This window comes from Centruroides sculpturatus, unplaced genomic scaffold (genome assembly GCF_000671375.1).
Source record: "Centruroides sculpturatus isolate CEXI.00-Female unplaced genomic scaffold, Cexi_2.0 scaffold870, whole genome shotgun sequence".
In the NCBI taxonomy this organism is placed as follows: Eukaryota; Metazoa; Arthropoda; class Arachnida; order Scorpiones; family Buthidae; genus Centruroides; species Centruroides sculpturatus.
In genome coordinates, this window is record NW_019385310.1 from 153,024 (window position 1) to 165,988 (window position 12,965).

At 28.7% G+C, this 12,965-nt stretch overlaps 1 protein-coding gene across 1 annotated transcript in view; it reads right to left on the reverse strand.

Annotated features, from left to right (window-relative positions):
• LOC111637472 (constitutive coactivator of PPAR-gamma-like protein 2) overlaps positions 1–12,965 on the reverse strand; it is a 184,267-nt gene that overhangs the window by 134,941 nt on the left and 36,361 nt on the right. Inside the window, exons 2-3 of the mRNA XM_023382965.1 lie at positions 9,625–9,789; positions 1,002–1,200 (exon numbers count right to left, since the gene is read on the reverse strand). Coding sequence (XP_023238733.1) covers positions 1,002–1,200; positions 9,625–9,789 — 364 coding nt within the window. The remainder of the gene's footprint in view (positions 1–1,001; positions 1,201–9,624; positions 9,790–12,965) is intronic.

A 12,965-nucleotide genomic window follows, 5' to 3' on the forward strand; every position in this document is an offset into this window, starting at 1 on the left:
GCAAATTTAAATTTTCGCTAGTGCTGTGGCGCTGCAATCTTCGGCTATGTCTTGGGCTACTCAAATATTTTACGTTTTTGATACTAAATTAACTTCTGAAGTATAATTTTTTATTGTTTTTATATTTTTCAATATATTTATTTTGTTTGTACAAAATAAAGAAATAATTTTTAACGATACAATAGCCTTTGTTAGGTTTAACATTGACGAAAATTCAACACACAGTGACACGCAACGGAGAAAAATTTCAACACGGGATAGGTTAATATATTTTTTCATACATAATCAGTTATCCGAAAAATAAGTTATCCGAACAACCCCAGTCCCCAATTGATTCGGATAAACGACGCTCTACTGTATATCAAAATCTAATATGTATTCTGAGTAAATAAATGTTTATTTGATAATTATATACTTTGTAAAAAATTAAACTAATAAACCCAACAAAATTGTTTTTGAAGTGAAGAGTGCGATACCATGTAACAATTTTGTTGAAGGGGGTGACGATTCCTTAGAGGTTGAGAAACAGTGTTCTAGATTGTTAAAGGAATTATACACTTGAATTTATTATTTTGGGATCTTCACATTGACTCTCATGTTGATAAATAACAAAAAAATGTGTCATACTAGAGTGGAAGAAAGTTCCCGAAATACGTCCATGGCATTGACAAAATAATGATGATCTGACAAAGCAAGCACTGTTATGGTTTCATGTTCCTTTTCTAAAGAAATAATTTGCAACATGAAAACTACAATGTGCTTTCATAGTATGTAAATAAAATTCATTTTTAATTTTTATAAAACATGCATACACAAGTACGTACAAAACTGTTATATCAACTTTGAAAATAAAAGAAATACATTAAAGCAACAATGTAAAAAAAATTTTCCCTGAAAACAAACAATTTTAATTTTAAATATTTTATCATATCAGTTTTGAATTACCAATGTAATAAATCAATAAATTACTGAAAATTAAAACTAAATAACATAAAATTTACCTTGCATAGCAGGACGATAATGCAAAAATCCATCTTTTGTTCCATTTAAGTAATATTGCACACACTGTTTAAATTTCTGAATTTTATCTTGTTTGTTTTGTCCAAATACTTGTGCACCAATAACATCTAAATTGTCAATTGATGGTAAATTACGAACAAATTCCACAACATCTTTAATCAACAAATCTGGATTATTTTGCTGTAGAAGAATTTAAAATATTTTTTAATAAAACAGTTGATATATTTAAAACCTAGTTCATTCTTTCCTCTTCTAAAAATGTATTCCAGTAATGTATTAAATTTAAATAATTATTCATTCTTAATATTTCACAGATTTTTCAGCATTAAGAAAACTGGAAAACATTTCTTTATTTAAAACAGCAGCTTCAATCTGCTATGTTCAATAAAATCTAAAAACATTTTATCTTTTTCGTATCTATTTTATGCAAATTAACTATTATATTTTTTCCACTGATTTTTGTTCTACAAGATATACTTAGAAATATTGGGTTGTTTGGAAAGTAATTTCATTTTTACCACCAGAGAGATTAGTTGTATTTTTACCCACCAATTTCATTCTAAATCATATTGTCATTATATATATTTTGACAGCTGACAATTCAAGACTTATTTGTAAAAAATTTTGTGATTCTTTGCAAATGTTTTTTTTTGTGTGTGTATGTGTGTGTTCCATTAAATACAGTCTATCCCCCTACAACACGGGTTCCTATAGTTCGGATTCCTATATGACAGCGAAAAAATTGCGACAGTATCCGTACAAACATGGTAAAAAACTCCTATAATTCGGTAAAACGTCATCGGGCAGCTGAACTACTTTCCGCCGTCCAGCACCACGCTACGGAGAGTTTAGGCAGTTAAATTGAGTTTACTATCGTCTGTACAGTATTATATATAAATTATATATAAATTAGGTACTGTACATATAATTATATATTAACTTAATTTATTGTAACTTTATTATAATTATATATATACTTTCTGCCGTCCAGCGCCATGCTACGGAGAGTTTAGGCAAGTAAGTTGAGTTTACTATTGTCTGTACAGTATGTAAATTAGGTACCGTAAGTCTAATACAGCACTAATTTATACATTTCTTGTGAAAGAAACATTTCTTATTCAACGGCGATTAAAATTATTTATACTAATGATGTCTCCAAAGTTCAACGAAGTTTTCACAGAAAAATAAGTTATCAGAAATCGCGCCTGCCATTTGGTGCACTGCTCTGTGACGAAAACAAGCTTAAGCAATGGCGACATCGAACAGTGCACATTCGGTAAGTAATCCTACAATTTTTTGTTTATAGCATAGTTTATACGGATTATTCCCAAAAAAATATACATGTTTTGGAAATGTTGAGTCGAATTAATCTAGGAATTGATTAATTTTATGGAAGAAAACCTTTCAAACAGCCGTAGTCCATATACTTCACACGTGTCGGGCTGTGATTGGCAAGGTCTCCTAAAACATCAATTTCATAAAACGGAACGTATCTACCGTGTTATAGGGGGGTTGACTGTATAGAAAATTGAAAGCAGCATTTTTGGCATATTTTGCTTTTTTTATATCAAAAAGGTAAGAATGCTGTTCAAGCAAGAAAAAATTGTGTGACGTGTATGGAGATGTGTTGACAGAACAATAATGCCAAAACTGGTTTGCAAAATTTCGTTCTGGCAATTTCAATATTGATGGTGCACCACGTTCTGAAAGGCCAGTTGAAGCTGATGAAGACAAAATAAAGATATTGATTGAAGCAAACCACCAAATAATAATATAAGAAATTACTAAGAGATTAAATTTGTCAAATTCAACTATTTATGATCCCTTGAAACAACTTGGTTTCATTTCAAAGCTCAATATATGAGTTCCACATGTTCTTAAAGAAAGAGATTTGCTCTGTCACATTGACATCTGTGATTTTCTTCTCAAATGTCAAGAAAATGATCCATTTTTGAAGTGAATCATAACTGGTGATGAAAAATGGATTGTTTACAACAATGTCAAATGCAAACAATCATGGAGTAGAAGAGATGAGCCAGCTCAAAGTACTTCAAAAGCCGATATTCATAAAAAAAGTGATGCTTCCTGTTTGGTGGGATTTTCAGGAAACTGTTTTTTTTAGCTTCTACCAGACAATTCCACAATTGATTTGAAAGTGTACTGCATCAACTGGACAAATTGAATGATACTGTCAAACAGAAAAGGCCAGAATTGATAAACAGAAAAGATGTAGTGTTTCACCATGATAATGTGCCAGACCTCACAGAAGTTTGGTATCTCATCAGAAGTTGTTACAGCTTGAATGGATGTGCTACCATACCCACCATATTCACCAGATCTGGCACCCTCAGATTATTACTTGTTCCGGTCTTTATAAAATTTTTAAACGGTAAAACATTTACTTCAAATAAGGACGTCAAAAATCACTTGGACCAGTTTTTTGTAAGCAAAGATCAAAACTTTTATGAGCGTGGAATCATGCTACTACAGAAAGATGGCAAAAGCTATTGGATCAAAATGGTCAATATATAATTCAATAAAATATTTATATAAGAAAATTGGTTTTTTCAGGAAAAAAATGAAATTACTTTCTGAACAACTCAATAGTCAAAAATAGTATTTATGGTTAGTTAATATAAATTCAAATTATACTGATATTTCATAATAATATTTATTAATTATATATTTACATAAATGTTACAAACATATACACTTTTTATCATAATTATCACATTAATGCTGAAATATCTTTTACAAAGAATTAACATAACTAGAATTTAATCGTATATNCAAAAACTTCCTTCTCTGTCAGTTGTGTGTCAAATGACTAACAAATTGTTTTCTTGCACTCAGGGAAATGTTTACTTTTAGATTTAACAACTAATATTACCAGTAATGAGGTCTATAATTTTATTTTTAATTATTAAAAAACTGTTGATAAAATTACCGAATAAATGTTTGGGTTACAATTACTAAATGGTATTGCTATGTAATGAATATAAATTTTAATTGTTGCAAAATTGAAAGTATTAAATTTCTCATCATGCTCTGATTGCCAGACAGCTGGGCAATAACACTGAAGTGAGAAATTGCATTGTCAAAAATAGCTGCAATGACTTATTTGAAATGAATTGAGATTGGTCCTGTCATTGAAACCAGAAGAAAAAGTTTGAATATATAGTATTGTAGTAAAGGTTAAATATTCTACATTGCTTTTTTATTGAATTGCGTAACAATCACAAGAGTACAGTGATCTCACGCTGCAAAAGAATTTATTGCAGGTAGTAGTAAGGTTTTGTTTTTCGTAAAATTTCTCTAAAGAAGAAAGGTCATAAACTTGAAAACCACTGTCAGGATCACTTCAGAACATATCAGTTAAAAATTACTACAAAGCTTGCAGTTCAACTGTTATTTATTTTTGAGAAATTCAATTAAAAAATTGCCATGTATCTGCTGGATACATATGCAACAAAGTAAGAGTTAAATAAGTTAAGGAATACATTGCATAAAAAGGCTTATAGCACTTAATATATAAGAAAATTATTTTATTGTATATTATATGGAAGTTTTTAATCTTTAATCATATTTTTTTATTAAAAAAGATGAATTTGAAATTCATTGTTTTGCATTATTGTAATAATTTATTATATTTTTAAAGATTTAAACAAAATTTTTAAAACTGAATCTATAAAATCATCAGCAGAACCTGAAAGACTATTAAAACTGAAGACTGAAAACTATTAAAATACATTTTAATACATTTAATGCATTAAGGTAATAAAGGATGCATACAAGTACATCAAAGAGAATTACTGAAATTCATTATTATAAACTACAAGAAAAAGCTTTATTGCACAATCAAAAGGAATAGTAAAAACTGCAAATGAAGAAACATTGCTCCAGAACATTTTTTCAAATTAAAATCCCACAAGAAAAATCTCAAATTCCCCAAAAGAAAATTAAAATCAGGTAATAGAAGCTGTATTTTAAACTGTCTAACATTTGCTTAACAAAAATTTTAAAGCTTATACTAACCAAACTTATAATTCTCATTACTTTATCTAGCTAAATATTTATATTTAAAATTAACTAAATTCAATATTACCTATATTGAATGGTAAAGTTTCCAAATAGTACTATATGCAATAATTTGAAGCAGAATAAAGACACTGTATATCTAAAAAAAATTTATCATCTAATATTAAAGATATACAGTCAAACTTCAGTTTTTGAACAACTCACTTTCAGAACAATTCAGTTCACGAACAGAATTTTAAACTCAAAATTGCTCCAGTTGCCGAACAAGCTACTCAGCAACAGCCAGCCACAGATTAGAGATACAGACGTCAACTCCCTATACTTCCAATGTTAAAGAAAGTCTACGGTCTGACCAATCAATGACAGGACTACTGATTTAAAAGTTAGTGATGCCAAGATTGCTTGTCATTATTAAACATTATGACACAAATCACCAATAATGTTGCTATTTAAATTAGATTTCAATGAGCATACAGGAAAGATACTACTACTGTTTTTTGGTACACACTGCAGTCAAATTTAAATCAAATTAATTAATAAAAGCTGCATTAATTGACATTTGTGTAATATAAACAACATCCATAAATCTATGTTTAATTTAATGATGCTTAAGTCAAATCAAATAACAAAAATTTATTAATATAACATTACATTATATTATATATATTATTACATTGCATTTGTAAACATTTTTTTGCATGAGGAATGGATTAATCCATTTTATACTGTTTCTTACAGAAAAATTTCTTTTCGGTTTTAGAACAAATTTTTTTTGCACTTTTAGGAATGAATTATATTTGAAAACTGAGGTTTGACTAGATAAAAACTTCATTCCATAATGAATTTGGGTTCCTCTATACTAATTCCTTAATATTTCTGCTATAAAATCAATTTTTTTAAGAAAAAGAAAAACTTAAACTAATCAATGTTATCAATTATCTAGAGAAATTAAAGATTTGTGTAAACATTAATTCAATAACTTACATGTAAAATTTGGGGCTGAAATTTTTGTCAGATAATTACATAAATTTTACTTATAAATTTCAACATAAGTTTATAGAAACCTTAACTGTCATCCAAGCACGTCAAGTTTTGTGACGTCACATGGTGCGTTGTATCTGCTGAATACATAAATCAAATTAATGCTATTTTTATATTTTTACTGATATATATGCTTGATTACGATTATATCTTCAATTTTAACATTTTCTCTACTATCTAACAGTAACAAAATACTTCTAAGTTTAAAAAAATGAAATTTTTATTTATATTTTCTGTAATTTGACCTGTAAATGCAAAAAAAATAAACTTATCAAATTTCATCTCACTATAAATAACTTTAACATTTATTTATTGACATCAGATTTGTTAAATTTCACAGGATCGTATTATTTTTCAAGTTCAGGTTTGTAAAGCTTTGTTTATTTTCTCCTGTGAAAGTAATAGACTCTACTGGTCCCCCACTGTGAACAATAACAAACTGCTAGCCCGTTTTATTACTTTGTTTTCAAAAACTTCCTTCTCTGTCAGTTGTGTGTCAAATGACTAACAAATTGTTTTCTTGCACTCAGGGAAATGTTTACTTTTAGATTTAACAACTAATATTACCAGTAATGAGGTCTATAATTTTATTTTTAATTATTAAAAAACTGTTGATAAAATTACCGAATAAATGTTTGGGTTACAATTACTAAATGGTATTGCTATGTAATGAATATAAATTTTAATTGTTGCAAAATTGAAAGTATTAAATTTCTCATCATGCTCTGATTGCCAGACAGCTGGGCAATAACACTGAAGTGAGAAATTGCATTGTCAAAAATAGCTGCAATGACTTATTTGAAATGAATTGAGATTGGTCCTGTCATTGAAACCAGAAGAAAAAGTTTGAATATATAGTATTGTAGTAAAGGTTAAATATTCTACATTGCTTTTTTATTGAATTGCGTAACAATCACAAGAGTACAGTGATCTCACGCTGCAAAAGAATTTATTGCAGGTAGTAGTAAGGTTTTGTTTTTCGTAAAATTTCTCTAAAGAAGAAAGGTCATAAACTTGAAAACCACTGTCAGGATCACTTCAGAACATATCAGTTAAAAATTACTACAAAGCTTGCAGTTCAACTGTTATTTATTTTTGAGAAATTCAATTAAAAAATTGCCATGTATCTGCTGGATACATATGCAACAAAGTAAGAGTTAAATAAGTTAAGGAATACATTGCATAAAAAGGCTTATAGCACTTAATATATAAGAAAATTATTTTATTGTATATTATATGGAAGTTTTTAATCTTTAATCATATTTTTTTATTAAAATTATTCACTGATGCTTCAAGATGGACAGGGATTCTTTAAAACTTAAGACTAATCTCTAACTTTTAAAAATTTTTGTTGAATTTTTCCGTCCGATGGCTGGATTATTATTAAATAAATCAAAGACAAGTCTGTCCATTAATGTGTATGTGTAGTCTGGAATGCAAAATAAATGGTGATTCCTCTTGGACAGACTTGTCTTTGATTTATTTAATTTATTTAATTTTAAAATTTTATTTTATTCTGCTTTAAATGCAGAACTTAATATGATAGATAACACAGAACAGGTGACATCCTTCAAACATTTTAGCTCATCTATTGATGTCATAAACTAATCAATGGTTAAACTGTATTGATAGTTGAACTTTGAAATGCACCTAAACAAAATAACAATAAGTAAAGTTTGTTTAATTATGGCAATACAACACTTGGGCAATCTGCCTAGGGGGACACTTTCTGGAAGGTCTTCTTTTTTTTTAAGGAAAACTGGCCCCTATTTAGGTGTCACAGATGTGGAGAAAACCTGGAAAACTCCACGTGGCCAGCCCGTCCAAGCGAGGCACAAACCCACAACCGAACTCCCAGTGTTCAGGGTACAAAGACTTGCTTGGTGGGCACTCAATAAGTAAAGTATTATCATCAAAAGACTTCTGACAAAATAACTAAGCAGCTGACTCAACCAAATTTACTATTTTTTTAATCTTGAAAAAGCATAATAACAAAAAAATTTCAGAGAGAAATATAAAGCTGTGAATGAATAGAGTACCCATAGAGTGACCTTTAAGAATAGCTTAAAACTAATAAACTAGCAAAATTTGGCCAATTACGCGATAGCAGATCCAACAGAGATCGACATCAAATGGAGCAAGGCAGATGTCATACAAAAAGTGAAAAATATAAAACATCTAAAATATGCAGAAGCCTGGCACATTTACAAGAGCAAAGAAAAAGGGCGTAATATAAATTTCCGTGAATCGAACAAAATAGCGTCGGCATGGAAAGCGGCAACTTTAAAATTATAAAATTATATTTATGAGCATGCGCAATCGAGAAGAACGTGCAGTTTGGAATCTCCGTTATGCAAATTTGAAATATATTTCGATTGATAATTCGATCCTGATGAAGGTTTGTGAATCAGACCGAAAACGTTCGACAGATGTAAACTAGACTGCATTTTAAAGGTATAGTGAATTTTTGTTAAATAGTAATGCAGTTAGAGATAGAATGAATAGAACTAATAAACTAGAAACTTAAATATGCATTGTGATCAATAAATTTTACTGTACTCTTGATTATATAAAAGGGCTGTTACACCTTATGAGAAATTGGTGGAAATTTAGATTCCAGGAATAATAAGTGATTTTGGGAGATTATTAATTTCTTCCTTAAAACTAAGCATAAAACTGTTACACAGTAAAATTGTATAGAGTATTCTTCAGCTAATCTCTATTCTATAGATGTAAATACTGTACTGATTCTACTGTACCAATAATAATTGTTTTCACTGATATTATGAATGTCTGCATGCTGAGATAAATGGCAGAAGTACAGCCTTCACATCCTTGAAACAGTAATCAGCTTTTGGAATTGATAACATCCCAATAGAGTTCCATAAAAATTCTCCAGGTTTGTTGATCTTTTTTAATAAAATTTACAGTTCAAGTGAGATTTCATCAACATGAAGATTCATTAATATAATACCTATTATAACATAATCATGACTCTTTTGAGACCTATTACCAATATTATCCAAGATTTCTGGTAAAATTTTGTGCAAATTGCCTGGATGAACATAGTTTTTACAAATTATCAAATAGATTTTGATCAAATTTTTCTGCAATATATTTTTGTATTATATACATTTATTCATAAATCTTTCAAAAGAAAACATAGTAAACGTTATCTTTTTCAAAAGTTTTCATGTTTCTTTTGACATTGAACAGAATCATTTTATAAAAACACTTTGGAAGATAAATTTTCTGACTATTAATACATTAATATACATAATAAAAAAGTCAGTGTGTTAATAGTCAGAATTACTCCTGTGCACTCAAGTATTAACCTAACTATTTGTGAAAACAAATCCACATAACACAATCTCAAACAAAACCTGATTCTACCACATTTTAATTAATAAGTATATATTTTCCGACCCACACTTATTATCTTACAAAAAATTCAGCATTACAATTATTGCTTCTACTTTATCAACTGCTCTTTAAAAAAGTGAATATAATTATTTAACTACTTACTTTGCTTTTATTATCTGAATGTAATACTTTATAAAAGGAAAGCAAATCTTCCTCTGTGAGTAAATAATTTCCTAATAAAGCTGCAAGTATACAAAATCGATTTGGATGCAAATTAAGACTTTTTGCAACTTCATCCAATATAAATTCTCTTGTTTCTAATGAGCCCTAAACAAGAGAAATAAAACATAAATTAAAATAAATACAATAAATAACTTAAAATATATTATATATTATTGAAATAATCGGAAATTTATATTATTAAAAATAAATTTATACAAAGTTAACAAACCTTTCATTTATTCAAATATTGCTTTAATTTCATATAAAATAATAACTTCATTTAATGTTTCCTATTATTAATTTACAGTCATGCTTTTTCCAAAAATAAAGTAGGCCTATATGATTTCCATTTTGCCACAATTTAAATAACCAAACTGTTATCAACTCATAAATTAGTTTATCTCATTCAAAATATTATTAGGATGGCTATTCATTGCACAGAAATTTAAATCTATGATGATTTAATAATTTATAGTCTATTAACATTCCTTCCACAAATTTGTACATTCTCACATTTGAATAAATTATTGATCTCTTGATTTTACATTAAAGGTAACAATTTTTTATAATTGCAGGCAAGCTTATTTCTCTCGTCAAGTTACTTTATATAAATACTAACAGTTTATGTCAAGTCCTAATTTACTGACATAATATAATAGCATTAAAAAAAATTGACACAAAAACATATATGGACTGTATGAAAAAGTATCTTTATAAATTGAATGAAAGTTACTTGAAAAGAAGAATGTAAATAATATACAGATTTAATTCATTAATATTTTCATTGCTGCAGTTAATGTCTGATTTCGTATGTGTATTTTCTATATCGCATTAAATGTATCTACTGAATTAATTTTAGTTTTTGTAACTGTAATAAGATTGTTTATTGAGGAAAGAGACAATCTGCTTCTAAGGCAGGAGTGTCCAACCTTTTTGTTTCTCTGGGCCACATTGGAAGAAGTCACAAAGTTCTGGGCCACAAATATATTGTGACCCAATTTTTAAATATACAAATAATATATACATGTCTAGATTATAGTAATAAGTATTAAAACTTTATCACGAGAAAGGATATTTTAAAAAATTATTTCTACNATAAATAACTTTAACATTTATTTATTGACATCAGATTTGTTAAATTTCACAGGATCGTATTATTTTTCAAGTTCAGGTTTGTAAAGCTTTGTTTATTTTCTCCTGTGAAAGTAATAGACTCTACTGGTCCCCCACTGTGAACAATAACAAACTGCTAGCCCGTTTTATTACTTTGTTTTCAAAAACTTCCTTCTCTGTCAGTTGTGTGTCAAATGACTAACAAATTGTTTTCTTGCACTCAGGGAAATGTTTACTTTTAGATTTAACAACTAATATTACCAGTAATGAGGTCTATAATTTTATTTTTAATTATTAAAAAACTGTTGATAAAATTACCGAATAAATGTTTGGGTTACAATTACTAAATGGTATTGCTATGTAATGAATATAAATTTTAATTGTTGCAAAATTGAAAGTATTAAATTTCTCATCATGCTCTGATTGCCAGACAGCTGGGCAATAACACTGAAGTGAGAAATTGCATTGTCAAAAATAGCTGCAATGACTTATTTGAAATGAATTGAGATTGGTCCTGTCATTGAAACCAGAAGAAAAAGTTTGAATATATAGTATTGTAGTAAAGGTTAAATATTCTACATTGCTTTTTTATTGAATTGCGTAACAATCACAAGAGTACAGTGATCTCACGCTGCAAAAGAATTTATTGCAGGTAGTAGTAAGGTTTTGTTTTTCGTAAAATTTCTCTAAAGAAGAAAGGTCATAAACTTGAAAACCACTGTCAGGATCACTTCAGAACATATCAGTTAAAAATTACTACAAAGCTTGCAGTTCAACTGTTATTTATTTTTGAGAAATTCAATTAAAAAATTGCCATGTATCTGCTGGATACATATGCAACAAAGTAAGAGTTAAATAAGTTAAGGAATACATTGCATAAAAAGGCTTATAGCACTTAATATATAAGAAAATTATTTTATTGTATATTATATGGAAGTTTTTAATCTTTAATCATATTTTTTTATTAAAATTATTCACTGATGCTTCAAGATGGACAGGGATTCTTTAAAACTTAAGACTAATCTCTAACTTTTAAAAATTTTTGTTGAATTTTTCCGTCCGATGGCTGGATTATTATTAAATAAATCAAAGACAAGTCTGTCCATTAATGTGTATGTGTAGTCTGGAATGCAAAATAAATGGTGATTCCTCTTGGACAGACTTGTCTTTGATTTATTTAATTTATTTAATTTTAAAATTTTATTTTATTCTGCTTTAAATGCAGAACTTAATATGATAGATAACACAGAACAGGTGACATCCTTCAAACATTTTAGCTCATCTATTGATGTCATAAACTAATCAATGGTTAAACTGTATTGATAGTTGAACTTTGAAATGCACCTAAACAAAATAACAATAAGTAAAGTTTGTTTAATTATGGCAATACAACACTTGGGCAATCTGCCTAGGGGGACACTTTCTGGAAGGTCTTCTTTTTTTTTAAGGAAAACTGGCCCCTATTTAGGTGTCACAGATGTGGAGAAAACCTGGAAAACTCCACGTGGCCAGCCCGTCCAAGCGAGGCACAAACCCACAACCGAACTCCCAGTGTTCAGGGTACAAAGACTTGCTTGGTGGGCACTCAATAAGTAAAGTATTATCATCAAAAGACTTCTGACAAAATAACTAAGCAGCTGACTCAACCAAATTTACTATTTTTTTAATCTTGAAAAAGCATAATAACAAAAAAATTTCAGAGAGAAATATAAAGCTGTGAATGAATAGAGTACCCATAGAGTGACCTTTAAGAATAGCTTAAAACTAATAAACTAGCAAAATTTGGCCAATTACGCGATAGCAGATCCAACAGAGATCGACATCAAATGGAGCAAGGCAGATGTCATACAAAAAGTGAAAAATATAAAACATCTAAAATATGCAGAAGCCTGGCACATTTACAAGAGCAAAGAAAAAGGGCGTAATATAAATTTCCGTGAATCGAACAAAATAGCGTCGGCATGGAAAGCGGCAACTTTAAAATTATAAAATTATATTTATGAGCATGCGCAATCGAGAAGAACGTGCAGTTTGGAATCTCCGTTATGCAAATTTGAAATATATTTCGATTGATAATTCGATCCTGATGAAGGTTTGTGAATCAGACCGAAAACGTTCGACAGATGTAAACTAGACTGCATTTTAAAGGTATAGTGAATTTTTGTTAA